General features: G+C 43.5%; 2 protein-coding genes and 1 non-coding gene across 3 annotated transcripts in view; 1 reads left to right on the top strand and 2 right to left on the bottom strand.

Moving 5' to 3' along the window:
* The window catches only part of Aven (apoptosis and caspase activation inhibitor), a 137,505-nt gene extending 119,666 nt beyond the window's left edge, over window positions 1-17,839 (bottom strand). Inside the window, 2 exon segments of the mRNA XM_037205088.1 lie at window positions 17,581-17,666; window positions 17,669-17,839. Coding sequence (XP_037060983.1) covers window positions 17,581-17,666; window positions 17,669-17,810 — 228 coding nt within the window. The 5' untranslated portion in view covers window positions 17,811-17,839.
* The window catches only part of Chrm5 (cholinergic receptor muscarinic 5), a 62,470-nt gene that overhangs the window by 31,236 nt on the left and 12,852 nt on the right, over window positions 1-18,382 (top strand). The window lies entirely within an intron of this gene.
* LOC114683106 lies at window positions 9,406-9,534 on the bottom strand. Its single transcript, XR_003733132.1, has one exon. It is a non-coding gene; the product is annotated as a small nucleolar RNA SNORA11 (small nucleolar RNA).

Raw genomic sequence — 18,382 nt, 5'->3', positions numbered from 1 at the left:
ACATAAACCTCTTTTCTTTCTGAGATCCACACTGAATTTTAGGGTTCACATTTCATGACAGTCTCAAGACAATTCAGACCCCTAACATGTGTCCCCAAATTTCTCCAGCCATCACCCAGTTCAGTGGCCACTTCTATTTTTTAAGATAATTGTTGCAGCAGCACCCCACTTCCTGAAATAAAAATCTGTTTGGAGAGTCTGGAGAGATTGCTCGGCAGTTAAGAGCACTTGCTGCTCTTCCAGAGGATCTGGGCTTGGTTCCTAGGACCCAGGTTTGGCCCCCAGTACTTGAAGGCACCTCACTACCACCAGTAAACTCCAGTTCCAAGGAATGCAAGCTCCTCCTGTGACCTCTGTGATAGCTGCACGTGTGTGCCTTGCATACGCTCCAGCATACACACATATTCATAAAACAATATATATTTAAAAAGAAAATCCACTTGGAGCCAGGCCAAACAGCTGTGGTGCATGTCTGTAACAGCAGTGCTTGAGAGGATGAGCTAGTCAGCCTTGGATACAGAGTAAGAAACCTTGCAAAAACAAACAGAAACAGCAGGGCCTAGTGGTAGGCTCCTGTAATGTATCTCAAAATTAAAAGGAAAAAGAGCTTAAGGTGTAGCTCAGTGACAGAGCATTTACCTAGCAGGTGAGAGACCCAGATATAATACTAGAACCAGAAAAAAAGAAAACAGGTGGGGGGGGGGGGGGGGGAGGGTGGATTACCCAGGGTCCAGGGATTTCGCTACATCCAGCATGGGGTATCTGAGGGGAAAAAAATCTACGTACACTATGCTCTTTGTCTGTTAACTTTATTCCTCTAAGACAAAACTTTATCTACTCAGCTACAGCTCCATCAGACATTCAGGACAAGAATAAACCTAGATACACCAAGCTCTTTATTCATCTACTTTATTTCTCTGGGATGAAATCCTGTCTCCATGGCTTCAGTTCCTCTTTGTCCTCTCTCTTACTGTTCCCTCAAAGTCCTGCTAACAACAAAGCTCTTAAGCTTCCCACCTCATCTTCGTCTTCTGTTTCTTCCCCCTCCATCTCTCCTGGCTCTCTACCCCTCTACTAGCTCTCTACTCTTGGCTCAAGAGTTCTGCCTTACCATCTACATTACCTCTGTGTTCTTCTCTTCTCCCTGGTCATGCCATTCTCTCTGTCTCTACAGAAAATGCCTGTCTTTCTTTCCCTGGCCACCCAGTTCTCTGCCTCCTCAGGGATGTTGTTCTACCTTCCACCTTGATATGTAAAAATTTCTTTTGTTCTCAGTCAATTGCTCTGGAGAGCCACTAGGCCTCCTCAAGGCAAGAGGATGCTCTGAGCTTCATTAGCCCAAGAAACAAGGCTAAGTGTCTCCAGCCAGCTTGTCCCCTAGGCTCAGGGAGAGAGGGAGTTACCTAGAAGTTCAGCAGGTCTGAGGAGCTGAACTGTTTGCCAATTGGTCTGGGAATATTTGGGCATGTGAGAATTTCACAGCAGAAGACAGCTGAAATATTAAAAGCTGGATAACACCAAATATTCATAATAAATGGCTTGCCTTTTGACAGACCCTTGGCCGGTCAAAGTATAGCTTTGATACACAGCCGAATCTCTATACTATATTCTTGTGGCTCAAAATGGAAATGAAATCTATTTGTCTCCAGAACTTCTATAACAAAGTCTCACAAACTAGGGGCTTAAAAGAGAATTGTTTACCCACAGTTCTGTGGAGTAGGCGTCTGATAGGCAGGTGCTGGCAGGAGTCTGAGGGGAGAAGTGACTCTGTGCCCCTTTCCTGGCCTCTGCCAGTTGCCTACAACCCCTGGCCTTCTTTGGATTACAGACATACCTCTGTGGTCTCTTTCTCTACTTCATGGAGCTCGTTCTCTCTCTCTCTCTCTCTCTCTCTCTCTCTCTCCTCTCACCCCCACTTTTTAGTATTACCTCATTTGCTCTTGATACATCTGTAAAGAATCTATTCTAAAACAAAGTCACACACTCACATAGCCACTATCCATAAAAATCATGTAACACTAGTCAATGAGACAGTCTCCAAGGGCACCTATGTCCTGTTGTCAAGCATCTCCTTCCTGCTACTAGAATTTTTTGGCAAGTGCAGTCTCTAGAAGTGGTTCTCAACCTGTGGGTCATGACCCTTTTAACAAACCTCTATCTCCAAAAAATGTTTACATTATGATTCATAACAATAACAAAATTATAGTAAGTAGCAATGAAAATAATTTTCTGGTTGAGGGCCGCCACAACATGAGGAAATGTACTCAAGGGTTTGTAGCATTAGGAAGACTGAGAACCATTGCTCTAGACTGACAAGTTCCACCTTTCCCTTTCACACACTTCAATCAAAAGTATCTCCATGGTATTTACAGCTGTGCTACAAAGTGTAACGTGAATCTTGTATAAAATATTTCTAACAGAGGTTTTGATCCAGTCAACAAACTTCATGAAACCTGTGACCCTGTTTGCTAAACACTAGTGTCTTTGTGGGCTTGTATGGGTGCACACTGGGGATGAAGCATGTAATAAACATTTAGAATTCTTCCTCCGGTAACTCTCAGTTCCCTTTTAAAACAGTATCAGCTTCTTGCAAAAGAAGGAAGGGTTTGTTCTTAAACTGGCATGGTGTGGTGGTACACACTTACACTCAGGAGACCAGAGCAAGAGAAGTGTTTGAGTCCAAGAGTTCAAGGCCAACCTACACAACATGGTAAAACTTACATCTCAATAATAATAATAATTAATAAAGTTTGGGGTTTTTTTTTTCCACATTCAGAATTCTAAACCACTGCTTTTCTAGTCTTTTCCTATCAAGGTATTGGCCAAACTTTTCCCTCCTTAACTAAATCCACCTCCTTCCCAAATCCACCACCCAATCCACCTGTTAACAATTCACCAGCAACCTTAAAGGAGTGCGCAAGTCTCTCCAGAGAGATGAAGCAAAGCAAAGCAGCCCTGCCATATGCCAATCACCCATCCTGATCCAATAAAGCTGAGCAGCTCCCCCAAAGGAAGTGTCATCTCATCAGCTGCTCTGAAGGGTCTATCACTTAAGACTCTTTGAAGATTGTCCCTGTTGCCATGTAGCCGTCAGTTCTGATAAGATGCCAATTACCAAGATAAATGGCTTCAGGAAGCCTACATTTCTAAAACCTTTAAAAACCTGGTTCCCTGGCAACACTTGCAAAATAAGAATCATGATGTCTTCTTGCAGTTCTTGTCTGTGCTGATACACTTCAGTCAATGCATAAAACAGCTTCAACTGAGTCTTTATTATCTCTACAGGGCCTCACTAGATAACCCAGACTGACCTCACACTCCAGATCCTCCTGCCCCCAGGCTTTCCAAGTGCTGGGGTTATACACAAACATTGCCATGCAAGGTTTGGATTCTTGATTTTTTGTTTTGTTTTGTTTTTTTGTTCTTAACAGAACTGGAGTTGAACCTAAGGCCTCCCTCATGCTAGCTACATACCCTAACACTGAGCTGCACCTACTACCTTTGTTAGTGTTTCTTTTGAGGCAGGCAGGGTCTCACTAAGATACCCACAAAAGTCTTAAACTTGTGATTCTCTGGCCTAAGCCTCCTGAGTAGTTAGGATTACCAGCCTGCATAACCAGGCTTAGCTGGATTAATTTTTTTCAATGCATCTGATTGGAGCTTTACTACTGGGTAATGTTGGGGGAGGGGGTTGTTTGAGACACAGAGTCTTGCTGTGTAGCCTAGGCTGGCCTCAAACCTAACAATTCTCCTGAGAGGTGGTATTATAAGTATATGCCACCACAACCAGCTTCCTTTTCCATTTTTTTGTTTTGTTTTTTCGAGACAGGGTTTCTCTGTGTAGTTTTAGTGCCTGTCCTGGATCTCGCTCTGTAGACCAGGCTCCATTTTTTTTTTAAAGATTTATTTATTTATTAAGTATACAGTACTCTGATTGCATATATCCCTGCAGGCCAGAAGAGGGAGCCAGATGTCATTACAGATGGTTGTGCGCCGCCACGTGGGTGCCGGGAATTGAACTCAGGACCTCTGGAAGAACAGCCAGTGTTCTTAACCTCGGAGCCATCTCTCCAGCCCCAGGCTCCATTTTTAAGGGAGATTATTCTACTGGTGGCTTTACAAGTTTCCTCCACAATATAAATCCAAGGAGGCAAAATGGAAATTAGGCTGAAAATATATTGTTTTTCAGTGGAGACCTACAGAGGTTTCCTAGTGAGAACTTACTCAGGGTCCGAGAATCTGAGCTTGCTTTACCCACGGGTGTGGTTACCAGGTGTTTGGAAGGGTCTGCACTTGGCTGTGCAGTGCAGTATGCTTTGATCTAGCAAGGTGGAGGTCTTTTGCCCTGCCCCTTGGCATTGTTATAAAAAGCCCTTTTGAAGAGACAGAAGGGGCTGGTGGATTTTGATCCAGGTCCTCCCGAAGCTATTCTGTGTTTCTGTCTGTCTCCTCTCTGCCATCTTTCTATCTAAAAGTGTCTTACTCCTCTCTCCTCATAGGAACCCTTTAAAAGGTGGAGTTGGCCTCTCACATTTCTCTTAGAACAAACATATTCCATTGAATTCTCTGGGCTTTAGAAATGAAATAAGGTTAGGGGGGTGAGGGCAGGTTTGTTCAAGGTCTTATAGGCAGAAGCAGAATGAAAATATCTTGAAGTGCAAATCTCTCTTCACTGAGCAAAATATTAGTGTGAAAAAAATAATTTTTCTCTACATGTGGTCACCCATGCCTATAATTTCAACACTCAAAATGCTAAAGAAGGGGCTGGAGAGATGGCTCAGAGGTTAAGAGCACTGGCTGTTCTTCCAGAGGTCCTGAGTTCAATTCCCAGCAACCACATGGTGGCTCACAACCATCTGTAATGAGATCTGGTGCCTTCTTCTGGCCTGCAGGCAGACATATATAATTAATAAATAAATAAATAAATAAATAAATAAATAAATAAATAAATAAATAGAAATAAATAAATAAATAAAAAGAAATAAATAAATAAATAAATATCTTTTTAAAAAACACTAAAGAGAATCACTTCAAGGTCAAGTTGGGCTGCACAGTAAGTTCAAGGCTAACCTGGGGCTATAGAATAAGACCATCTAAAATGAAAAGAAAAGAAAAAGTAAACTATCTTAGTGTCTAAAGGCCTTGTGAAAGTTCTCTCAACTACTGATGGAGAAGAGGGAGACCAACTGACTGGACTCAGAAACTGAACAGTGCTGGAGACTGAACTCAAGGCCTGATGTACGCTTGCCAAGCTACATCCCAAATCATACATCTTTCCAAACTTATTTTCATTCAATGATCTTATTTAATTCAGTGACGTGCTACAGAGTAGACAGGATCTTACACCTAATCAATTATATGAATGCAGATGAAGTATATTTGAAATCGATCATGCCCCCACTCCAAAACTTACCAACCACACAAGTGAACAGATCCTGGACCCAAAAACTTACTCACTGAAACTCATCCTAGAAATCACTGAAAGAGCCAAGATTCAAGTCCCAGAAAAGTCATCAAAAAAAAACCCACAGCAAACTAAAACAGAAGTCAACTGCTGGCAAATTATGGAAGGGAGAGAAGGAAGGAGGGAGGGAGGTGAGCAGACAAACAGATGTAGGCTAGAGCTCACTCTACCTATTCTTGCTAAGGTTTAATTCCACCTTGTGCTAAGGTTCCCTCTCCTCACTCCACCTAAGGGCTCAGAGTGAGCTCCAGTTCTTGCTGCCCTTCCCTGACACCTGAGTGTCTTCACGACTGGTCCCACGACATCATTTGGACCCTTGATCAAATTATAATCATATTCTCCCTGTGGCAAGTCTTAAAGTGTAACTACTATATTAAATTTCACAAAACTCAAATACAGTATCTACATAACATTTTCCCCTCCTTTTGCTAAGGACTAACCTGCTGGCCTTGCGCATGCCAGCTATTACTGAGCCCTGCTACACAACCCTGAAGCTGTCTTCTTAGACAAAGGTCAAACCCAATCTAACCAGCAAAGACTGTCTGACTTGCCAGTTCACACAAAAGTCAAAACACATCTGCCAGGGTGGCAGTCACATGTACACACTGACCAAATGAGAAAGAACAAGCCACTATAACGATCATGTAAAAAGTCTCTGTGGAAGGGTTCTGACTTCCCAGCAAGTGAAGCTCCTCTTGAATTTCTCCTCCTTTTCAGTCTCCTTTGGCAGCTGGTGTAGAAAACACACATCTGCTCTGCTTGGAGAGCTGGCCGCATTTGTTCCAGGTTAAAATCATTTCTTCATGGCATTAATGTGAGGAGAAAAGCAAGTGCTCACAGAACTCTCAGAAGTGGTTCCCAAAGCCCACAGAAATTGCTGCACAAGTTATACAGAGAGGTCAATAACAAGTCCTTTGTAAGTAGAAGGGAAGGCGTGATTCTTCAAACCTCCTTTTGCTGCAGAGTGCATGGCATTTGGAAGATGCTTGCCCGACACACCCCTCTGATTGAACTGATCCTTAACTGCATGGCACCATGGCAACACATTAGAAAACCTCCTTCCCTTCCTGTCCCTGGAGTCAAAATAAAAAATAAAATGAGAAAAGGCACTTTGCTGTGAATTTCAGGAAACCGTTTCTCCTACAACAGGACAGAGTCCTGTGGTCCACATCTCCCTTCTGCAGCTCTTTCCAAGTGTGACCTTTAGGAAGCTCTTCCAACATTAGGAAGGGAAATCTTTTAATTAAAAGAAAGGGCAGCAAAGACGGCCGAGGAAAGGAGGAAGCTTTCACCTTGCTTTAGAGAAAGGTGGATTTTCTCAAAGCCCCTGATCCTGCAGGACAAAATGCAAATCCCAGGATCAGTGTGGTGGGTAGGTGAGGTGGACCAAACGCCTGGAAGCTGAGCCACAGTACAGCACGCGTTGGTACCCGAGTGTGGGAGTTAGCAGTGCCAGTCATCACTGTGTGGCCTTATTTTTGGCAGATTATTGACTTCTGCTTCACAGAAATCCAAAGTAACATTTAATTCCACATTCCCCAGATCCCCACTGAAAATGTCCAAATACTCTTTGGGGGAAAAGTACAAATTAAATTCTAGTGTTGCTTTTTCTAACTGTGAGGCCGCTGAACTTAAATTGTATCCCAAACTCTCAAGAGAAAGGTCCTAGTTTGCTACCTATTGCTATGATAAAGACCTGACCAAAAGCAACTAGAGGCGGCAAGGGCTTGCTTGGCTTACACATCCGGACCACAGCCCATCACTGAAGGAAGCTGAAGCGGACACTCAAGCAGAGCAGGAACCACAGAAACCATGGAGGAACCCTGACCTGCTTGCAGCTTGCTTTCTTATACAATCCAGGACCACCTCTACTCTGCCTAGAGTGGCACCACTCCCACGTCATTAATTTTGGCAAAACAAAAACTAATGATTCTCCTGCATCAGCCTTCCAGAGTGCTAGGATTACAGGCATGTCCCAATTACCACTTGGATAAACTTTTTCTTTAACATAAATATAGGATTGGAGAGATAGCTCAGCCTTAAAGAGGGTTAAGAGCATGCAATGCTTTTGTAGAAGATCTGAGTTTGGCTCCTGGCACACAAGTCAGGCAGCTCACATCTGCCTGTAACTCTAGCCATAAGGGATCTGATACCCTCTTCTAGCCCCCATGAGCATCAGCACACACTTGGCACATACTCACACACACATAAAAATAGTGCCAGGAGGTGGTGGCGCACACCTTTAATCCCAGCACTTGAGAGGCAGAGGCAGAGGCAGGCAGATCTCTGTGAGTTGGAGGCCAGCCTGGTCTACAGAGTGAGATCCAGGACAGCACCAAAACTACACAGAGAAACCCTGTCTTGAAAAACAAACAAACATATAAAAATAATGATGAAATAAACGTGTTTTTAAGGGTATGACAGTTGGGTGAAATGGGAGTCTCAGGCAGCTGTGGCACCAAAACATCATTACACATGTAAGTCTTCTGTCTACCATCCAGAAAACAAGAGCGTACACCAAATAAAAATCAACATAGCAGAAGATGCTAAAAACCCAAAAGAAATTGACAGCTCCCAACCCCTGCTACTTCACGTGGTGTATTCTATGGATATAAGTTCTACTTTGATTCTGAGCCCCAATATACATTAATAAGTAAAATTATACCAATATTCAGAAACACGGTAACACTCCAGGCCCGGAGTTTACCCTACAAGCCAGTTCCAGGAAAGTTTTCCATCTGGAAATGCCACATTCAGGATAAAATACCCCGGTCACATGAAACATACAGTTATCATGGCCCAGGCATGCATGCTGTTGATCAGGCAGGGAAAACATCTCACATCTCCCAAAAGTAAAACACTCTACCATCAAGAGAGTTTCCTCTGCAAGGATGGATAAAGCAAATCTGATCTCTATACTCAACAGAGTTCTTTCAACCACAGAGGAAGAGAAAGTCACAGCACTTGCAAGAAAATAGGCACAACTGGGAGTAATGAGAGCAAATCCAGCCAGTGTCAGAAAAAAATCATGTTTTCTCTCATTTGTTGTGGGTCCTAGATTTTACAGACATATAAAGTCATGTGTCTGTGAAACTGTGTGGAAGAAGGGAAACTGAGGGACAAAGGGAACTAACCAGAGTGGGAAACAGGGAGAAGGGGTGGGGGGAAGCTCAGCATTTATGTATTTGTGGGGAAAATAACATAGACCGTGAACAAATAATACACACAATGGAGACTCTTTTGAAATGGAAGTTTCTCTGTAAGACAAAGGGAGGAGAAAACAACGAAGAGCATGATGAAGAGAATGTGTTATTTCTCAGACCTTCCCAGTGGGCTGGGGCAGCAAGGTTTCGGAAGCGTTACACTGAGTAGTAGCTAGCCAGCCAATGAGGAGCTTCCCCTGCGGCTGCTTGCCTGCTGCAAGCCTGGCATGTTGGCTCCGTGAATGGGCCGCTCGCCCCACCTGCTGTTCACAGCTAAAACTGTGCTCTGACTCCAGTTCCACCCGGCAAGAGCGAGCATGGCTCCAGGCGGGGGCTGCTACCTGGGATTGGCCCCAATGTCTTCCCCATGCCAAGGATAGGACCTAGGCCCTTTTCAGACCTAGGCACATGTTCTCACACCTAGCTACACCTCTTGCCCTGGGCCTCATGTTCTCTGTTCATTGTTTTGGAGCTGGAAGGGGCTTCAGAGGTGGAGTTAACACAACTTTCATTTGACAGATAAGTTGATTACTCTTTATTTGATTTAGTTAAAAGACACAATTTTATTTATCTTTTTTTTTTTTTTTCCGAGACAGGGTTTCTCTGTGTTGTTTTGGTGCTTGCCCTGGATTTTGTTCTGTAGACCAGGCTGGCCTCAAACTCAAGAGAGATCTGCCTGGCTCAGAGTGCTGGGATTAAAAACATGAGCCACCACCACCCAGCTTGTTTTGTTTTTTAATGTGTAGGGCATTTGCTCAGAGGAAAGCAACGCATTCTATAACCCTCCTCACACAATGACCAGATTTCTATTGGGTGTGTTATAAACAGAGGAGCCATCCTTCAGGCACCCTGCTCTGAGCACACCCCAATTTACAGATTTACTTTCAACTCTGGTATTTGTTTCTTGGGGGGAGTAGTGTCCTGCTAGATCTGATGGCACATGCCCATAATTCCAGCACTTAAGGCAAGAGGAGCAAGAGCTCAAGGCCATCTCAAGCTATAATATCATGTTCCAGGACAGCCTGGACTGTAGAACAAGAGACCTCGCCTCATACAATTGAAGAGAAAAAAGAAAGAAAGAAAATCTTTTAAGGAGAACTTGTGTTGATGAAATGCTGTACTTCATACTTCTAAGTAAGCCACACTCCAGAGTGTGGAAAGGACAGACTGAATCTAATCACACAAAGAACACAAGGTTAAATGAACAGACATTAAACCATAACAGCACAATTCAGGATGTCCAGGAATTCCAAACACACATACATGAAAGTCACACAGCACATTTTTGGTATTTACTAGCTGAACAGTTCTAATTGCTCCTGTCACAAATGATAATGATCCTATTCACATTGGAGAACATATAGGTATCTATACATAGTTACTTTCTCACAAAATACACATCAATTAACAGTCTCTCGGTGTAACTCAATTTCATAAATACAAAAATAAAACTATTATAGAATTGATGATCTAAAACAATATATGAATTTGATGGAGAATCAGAAGTTCAAGGCCAGGCTGCTCTATGTGAGACCCTGTCTCAAAACAAAAACAAAATAAAATTATTACATAGAAAGTGAAAGGCAGCTACTAAACAATTTTCGAGCATAAAATATATTACCCCAGATAATGTTATGAGTAAAATGTGGGGAGAAAATATGAGTTTAAAAATATAAGGAACAGTTGAAACTTTTCTTTATTGATATGATTTTTAAATGTATGAAGCCAGTATCAAGTCGCCACAGTATTTAAGACCATTCAATCATAAAAACAGTGTGACTGTTTTATTTTAAATGCTTCTATGGCTGTTGTTGAGACAGGGACACATGTAGCCCACAATGGCCTCTAAGTACTGTGTAAGTTCTGAAAGTCTGCCTCCCATTCTGAGTTCCGTAAGGTGTACAACACCATACCCGGGGTTTATCTGGTGCTGGGAACCAAACCCAGGGCTTTATGTTCGCTAGCCAAACACTATCAACGGAGCTGCATCCTCAGCCCTTAAAATGCTTTCCCGCTCCATGTTTTAATTAACAAATGCACAGAATATGCTGGGAATTGTATATTTTAAAAGTATCTGATCTGTTTGATTTTAAAATACATTAGCTGTAAACGTATAGACACAGTATTATGCATGGTTTCTTCAGAGTAAGTAAAACGGTTCGAGGATGAATTGTCTGTGTAGATTATGGAAATATCTGGGTGAAATAATGGCCAGTGGGGAAACAGCACACTGCTAACAAGAAGAGCTACACAGGACACTGGATGCCTGCACAATGGCTCACAGTGACAAGAAAGAATGCCACGTCCCTTTTCCTCACAATGTAGCCCAGATTGTCCTGGAACTCACCATGTAACCTGGCTCCAAAATGTAATCCTAAAGCAATTTTCTGTTCGGACACTCAGGCACATTCAGCTTCTAGCTAAGTCAGCTTCAGACTTTTGGGAAAGTGAAAAACACTCTTGGAAGCTGTTGTTAGAGTCTGAGTTTAATAAGTTTACAGGCACTACTGGCTGTCATGATGCCAGCAATCCCCTTCGGTCTCAGGGACAGAACAAGCCGTAGACACCTGCCAAGACCTGATATGACACCAAATCAGGTTCTAAGGCTGAGCACCAGAGCCAGATACTTGCCGTTTACGACGTATAAGAATCTCAGCAATGGCTAGTGTTTACTGCTCAGGCCAGGGAGTAGTTACACAGAAAAAAAAAAAAAAAAAAAAAAAAAGGTAAAATAAATAAATCAATATGCCTTCAAAGTTCTACTTTCCTTAGTGCAGTAATTACCAGCTTTCTTGCTTTTTATTGGATATAAGTAACTAAAAGGTGACCAGACTAGGAATGGTAGCACAGATAAAGGCCAGCCTGGGCTACATAGTGAGATTTTTGTTTCACTATGCCATAGAAATATGGATAAGGAACACAAAGGTCTGCTAATATTCAAAGATCTAAACGCTTTACCAGTATCACTATACAGCCTTATAATTATATTTAAACATGAGGGGGAAGAGATGTGAAAACATCACAACAGTTCTCTCTCTCTACGCCCCGCCCCAGCCCTACGCATGCGGTGTATCTGTGTATTCAAGCCTTCAGTTATGCTTGCCAAGTCAGAAGACATTGGGGATCTTCCTCCATTGCCTTCTGCCTCATTTACTTCAGACACTGTCTCTCACAGAACCTGAAGCTCGGCCAGGCTGGCAGCCAGCAAGCCCTAGCAATCCTCCTGTCTCTGCCCCAACCACACAGTGTTGGGGTTACAAGCGCGAGCTGCAACGCCCAGCTTTTTACACAGTGTTGGGAATCTGAACTCAGATCTTCATGCTTGTGCAGCAAGAGTTCTGACCACTGAGCCACCTCTTTTCAAACTGGACCAGAAACTCAGAGAAGTAATAAAAAAAAAAGAGCGGGCTCTGGAGTCAACAGACCCAGGTTGAATCCAGGCTCAGTGAGCTTCAGATAAATTGTGACTTAATAATTTAAACATAACTGTGAGTGACTTAGCTGTGCCACGATGTGCAAGTCTCATAACTAAGTGTTCATAAGTGCTCAATAAATGTTCATTACTTACTATTATCTGCAGGAAAAGGCGTGGGGGGGGAGACCCCAAGAAATGGTAACAGTCCTTAATTTCCTCCCTGTTAACAACTCATCAAAACAATAATCATGTCAGGTGGTGGTGGTGCACATCTTTAGTCCCAGCACTCAGGAGGCAGAGGCAGGTGGATCTCTATGAGTTCAAGGCCAACTTAGTTGGTACAGTGAGTTTCCAGGCCAGCCAGGGTTACATAGTACAATCTTATCTCCAAAAGTCTCAGTCATTGTAGAACACAAAAGAAAGGCATACAAACAGAAAAAGAGGGAGTTAAGTAACCCCAACTTGCAGATGACATTAATTATGTATATTTTATATAATATATATATATAATTTATATAAATATATAACAATGCTAACAAAAACATTAAAACTGATAAATTCAGAAAGGTTACGGAATACAAAATTAACATACAAAATGTAGTTGCTTTTTTAGTATAACAGCATTGGTGAAAGTGGAAAAAAAAATCGAAAAACCAATACCAGCAAAAACTTTAAATAAAATACATATAAATGTAGCCAAAGGAGTGACTGACATCTGCAATGATGGTTATAAAACATCAATGAAAACAACTGGAGAAGACATTAAATTACAAGATTTCACAGAGCCTTCCTGAGTTCATAGATGGAAGAACTTGTAGATGTAACCAACAGTCTTATTAAATAAGAAACATAGAACCAATGTAAAAGAGAAAGCCGAGAGGTCAGAGCTCAGAGCTAAAATCTCACCCTTCCTCCTGCGGTGTCCCAGCTTCCCGAAAGAGAGAGCTATATCCTGTCTGTCCGTCTTTTTATAGTATTTTGTTCTGCCTTCTCATTGGTTGTAAACCCAAACACGTGACTGTCTCGTCACTGTCTGTATGTACAGCCCCCCAGCTCTTAAAGGCATATGTCTCCAATGGCTGTATCCCTGAACACACAGAGATCTATGGGATTAAAGGCGTGTGCCACCACCGCCACACTCTTGCTATGGCTCTAATAGCTCTGACCCCGGGTAATTTTATTTATTAACATACAATCAAAATCACATTTCAGTACAATTAGAATACCACCACAAGAACTACTACTGTTCAAATGCCTGTAATTGTTGTTGGGGGTTTTTGCTCTTTTGTGGGGGGGGCCACCACCCAGCTCCCAAATAAATCACTCATGGAGGCTTATTCTTAATTATGAATGCCCAGCCTTAGCTTGGCTTAGTTTCTGGCCAGCTTTCCTTAAGTTAACCCATCTATCTTTTTGCCTCTGGGCTTTTCCTTTTCTATTCCTGTACACCTTTGTTTCTTACTCCATGGCTTGCTGTGTAGCTGGGTGGCTGGCCTCTGGAGTCGTCCTCCTCTGGCTGCTAACTATTCAATCTCTCCTCCCAGATTTCTCCTTCCATATATACTCTCTGCCTGAAAGCCCCGCCTATTCTTTCTCCTGCCTTGCTATTGGCCATGCAGTTCTTTATTAGACCATAAGGTGTTCTAGACAGGCACAGTAACACAGCTTCACAGAGTTAAACAAATGCAACATAAACAAAAGTAGCACCTTAAAATAATATTCTACTACACGTAATTCCCAAAGTGATCTACAGATTCTATGCAATGCCCCTGAGATAACCCAGATATTCTGCACAGAAACAGAACAACCACTGGTAACATTTGGATAAAACTGCAAAAGACCCTAAATATCTTGAGCAGAGGAACAAAAGTTAAGCATTACAATGTCAGACCTCAAAACACACTACAAAGGCAACAGGCTAAGCTGTATGGTCCTGGTACAAAGAGAGCTAGTGGTTGAAATGTGGTTTAATAGCATGCACTCCATCCCAAGTTCAGTTCCACCACCAAAAAGGGACTGAGGAGCCAATGAAACAGAACAGAAAACCCCAGGGATACATGTACATATCCATACCCATGAGATATAAACTATATACAAAACCAACTCAAAATAAATCAGAATTAAATATAAAACCTGAAACTGTGAGACTGTCAGGAAAGACTTCTCAGAACATTGCTCTGGGCAAAGTTTTCTTTGGATATGACCTCAAAAGCCCAAACAACAGAAGCAACCTTGACAAATAGATCACATCAAAAGAGCATTGCACATCAAAGGAAACAACCAAGAGTATGAGAACAGCCTACAGGAGAGGAAATGTTTGCAAACTGTTTAACCAGCAAAAGAGACTCTGTAAAATATGTAACAACCTCAAACTGTTCAAACGCACAAGTGAGAACAAACTATTTGCCTAGGAGTATCTAGAAATTTTTAAATGAAAGCAAAAAAAAAAAAACCTACCTTCAATCCCAGCACTCTGGAGGCAGAAACAGGCAGATCTCTGAGTTCAAGGTCTGCATGGTCTACATAGTGAGTTCCAGGCCAGCCAAGTCTACATAGTGAGACCCTGTATGCAAAAAACAAACAAACAAAAACAACAACAAAAAAGCTATTAAAATAAAAGTGGGGCATTCCTGCGGTGCCAGCAACTGAGAACCAGATGCAGGCTGAGCTACATGGTAAGATCATGTCTCAACAAACAAACAAACAAACAAACAGTTAAATAAAGAAGCCAGATGTGGTGAAGTACCTGTGTAATCCCATACCTTAGAGTACAGGCAGAAGATCCTGAGTTGAAGCCAGCATGGACTACAGAGTAAGATCCAGTCTAGAAGAGGAGAAAGAGGAAGAGAAGGAATTTGGAATATAACAAGGACTAAGGAAAATGCAGAGACATGAACTCTCTTGTGCTGTGGGAACATCAATTAGTACAGCATTACAGAAAGCAGTATGGATGTTCTAAAAAAAAAAAAAACAGTAGGTATTCCACAATGCTACTACTACTAGGTACATCTCCAATAGAACTGGAGTCGATATGTTCCAAAGAAACATTGGCATTCTCATGTTTACTTATTTTTATTTACATGTTTGTGTGTGTGCGCGTGTAAGCATAGGCCATGTGTGCAGATGCTCTCAGAGGCAGTTAGTTAACAGCATTTGTCTGGAGGACTATCTTTAACTAGGGCTCTAAGGATCTGATGCCCTCTTCTGGTCTCTGCTAGCACTGCACTTATGCGCACAAAAACAAAAACATACATACATAATTTAAAGGGGGGGCTTTTTTCAAAAGAAGAGAATACATAGACACAAAGGATTATTCAGCCAGCCTTCAGAACATTAGAATGAAATGGTCACTAGCAGAAAAATGGATGGAACTAAAGTATATTATGTTAAGTTAAATAAGCTGGGTACACAAAGAAAAATACTGTATTTTCTCATTTATATGTGGAAACTAAAAAGCTGATCTTAAAGAAATATGGAATAGCCGGGCAGTGGTGGCGCACGCCTTTAATCCCAGCACTCAGGAGGCAGAGCCAGGCGGATCTCTGTGAGTTCGAGGCCAGCCTGGGCTACCAAGTGAGTTCCAGGAAAGGCGCAAAGCTACGCAGAGAAACCCTGTCTCGAAAAAAAACAAAAAAAAAAAAAAAAGAAAGAAAGAAATATGGAATAGTGGTTATGAGAGGCTAGGAAAGGTGTGGGGAAGGAGGGATGAAGAAGATGGGTAATGAGTACAGGAGTACACTCGGATAGAAGAAATCACTTCTAAAGATCAAAAGCAAAGTATAATAACTATGGTTGAAAAAAATTATTAGACAACAGCTAGCCTAGAGGATTTTTAGTATTGCTAACTGTCTTAGGGTTTCTATTGCTGTGATGAAACACCATTACCAAAGCAACTTGGGGAGGAAAGGGTTTATTCCGTTCACACTTCCATATCGCTATTCACCACCAAAGGAAGTCAGGACAGGAACTCAAGCAGGGCAGGAACCTGGAGGCAGGAGCCGATGCAGAGGCCATGGAGGGGTGCTGCTTACTGGCTTGCTCAGCCTGCTCTCTTATAGAATCCAGGACCACCAGCCTAGGGATGGAACCACCCACAATGGGCTGGGCTTTACCCCATCAATCACTAATTAAGAAAATGCGTAACAGCTGGATCTTAAGGAGCATTTTTCTCAATTGAAGTCCCCTCTTTTCAGATAGATAACTCTAGCTTGTATGGCAAGTTGACATAAGACTAGCCAGCACACCAACACAAAGAAGTAATATATTTCTAACATGATAGGTATATCAAATTCTTCTGATCTCATCATTACACACACTGTATCCATGTTTTGAAATGCTACTTGATACCCCATAAATGTATAGTTACTATGTGTCATTTAAATTTAAATGTACATTTTGGGGCCAGTAAGATAGCTCAATAGCTTGTTGTACAAACCTAATGACCAGGGTTCTATCCTGGTAACCCATGGTGCAAAGAAAGAATAGACTCCAGAAGGTTGTCCTCTGACCTCCACACATGTGCACCCCTACACCACACACACACACACACACACACACACACACACACACTAATATATTTCTAAAAAATAAATGCTAAACAAAGTCTCGCATTTTATGAAGTTAATGATTGAATCAAGAATAGTGTCATGTTTCAACTAGGTATTCAGTGAAGATGACTGGCCTGAGGATTTGGTTATCAAAGTTAGTAAGTTCAGGGCTCATACCACCCATCCTAAGAAGGAAGGGTTTCAGAGCCCCTTGCTTCCCAAATAAGTTACTTTGGAGTAGTACATATCTAGAAGGTGTTTCCATTTGCAGTCTAGTCATCCAGAGGCAAAGCAAAGGATGTACTCTGTGTGGGATCCCTGCACAGCCGGCCAAAACTCTATTGATTGTTTAGCTTTCAGAGCTCTGCAGTTAATCCTGATTTAAGGCACCAATGTGCCCACCATAAGATAATGAGAACAGAGAGGCCTCAGGAAGGTTGGTCAGTCTTTAGGTACCCCTAACAGTTTTCTTAGCAAGACGAAATATGAATCTGAAAAGTGGAAAGGATCTTAGAGAACACCAATCCAAACCAAAATGAAGACATAATCTTCCACTGGTCCCTTCATCCGGATGTAGATGACAACAGAGACTGTCACCTAGGCAATGTTGGGATGGGATAAAGGAAACATTGGAAAGAGGAACACCTCTCTGAGTAAATCTGTTTGGGTTCATGCACCCAGGGAGAAACCTCTCCGGGCCCGCGCCGCAGCGGGGAGGAGGGTTAATTTCAGTGACAGCGCGCGGTAGCCGAGACACCCTCAGACTCCGGGACGCGGGCGCCAGCAAAACCCGAAGACGGGTCGGTCCGCCCAGTCTTTGGACCGCCAGCAGCCGGGGGCCTGCGCGTGCACCGTCCACGCGCGCCCCCCGGCTCCGTCCCGCGCAGGCGCCGTGGCTCGCGCGCGCGTCCTGCACGCCGGCTGGCTGCCGCAGCCATCCGCGCCCCTTACCCGTGTGCCAGCTCCGCCGCCTCGGCCTCCAGGCTCCCGGCGGCCGCCTCGCGGGGCGCCGCCTCCTCGGCCTCCGCGGAAGCCCGGCCTCGACCCCGCCGGCCGCCTCCGTCCCCGCCGCCTCCTCTCGCCAGCGCCGCCGCGGCTCCGGCCCGCTCTCGGTCCCCTCCCGGCCGGTCCCGACCGCCCCGCCGCCCGCGGCCGCCCCGAGCCCCGCGCTCAGCCTGCATGAGGCCGCCCGGCGAGATGAGCGCGCGAGCCGCCGCCGCCCAGAGCGCAGGCCCCACCGGAAGCGGCCGAGCACGGGCCCCGGGGATCCCGGTGCGGGCCGGCCGGGGCGGGAACCGCAGGAGTGGTCTGTAACGAAAGGACGCTATAGAGTCACTTAGGGTGATCGCTCCTAATTCATACGAGTATTTTTGCATAACTCCAAGCCCGAGATGTACAGTGAGGTTTTTGTTTGGTTGGTTGGTCAACTTCCTAATGGAAAGAGGATATGTCATTTTAAAATCAGGATTTAGAAAGGAGGTATGGGTCTCGGGTGAGTCCCACGTGGCAGGTGTGGACAGCAGCCCAAGTGGAGAGAGAGGAGGATGGGGAAAATGGAAAGGTGCTTGAAAATCTTGAAAAGAACTAGTAAACATAATTGCTGTAACTCACATTTATTGAGCGCTTGATTCTCATAGGTACTCATGATACCTTTGTTTTGCAATGAGGTAACAGCCCTAGAGAGGTTAACTCACCTAGGAGGACTTGGCTAGACAGGGTAGCAGGAAAGTTTTAGAAAGGCCTGAGAGAGCTG

Source organism: Peromyscus leucopus, chromosome 4, assembly GCF_004664715.2.
Source record: "Peromyscus leucopus breed LL Stock chromosome 4, UCI_PerLeu_2.1, whole genome shotgun sequence".
NCBI classification, from domain to species: Eukaryota; Metazoa; Chordata; class Mammalia; order Rodentia; family Cricetidae; genus Peromyscus; species Peromyscus leucopus.
The sequence above is the reverse complement of the archived record's forward strand: the minus strand, read 5'-3'. Positions and strand labels throughout refer to the sequence as shown.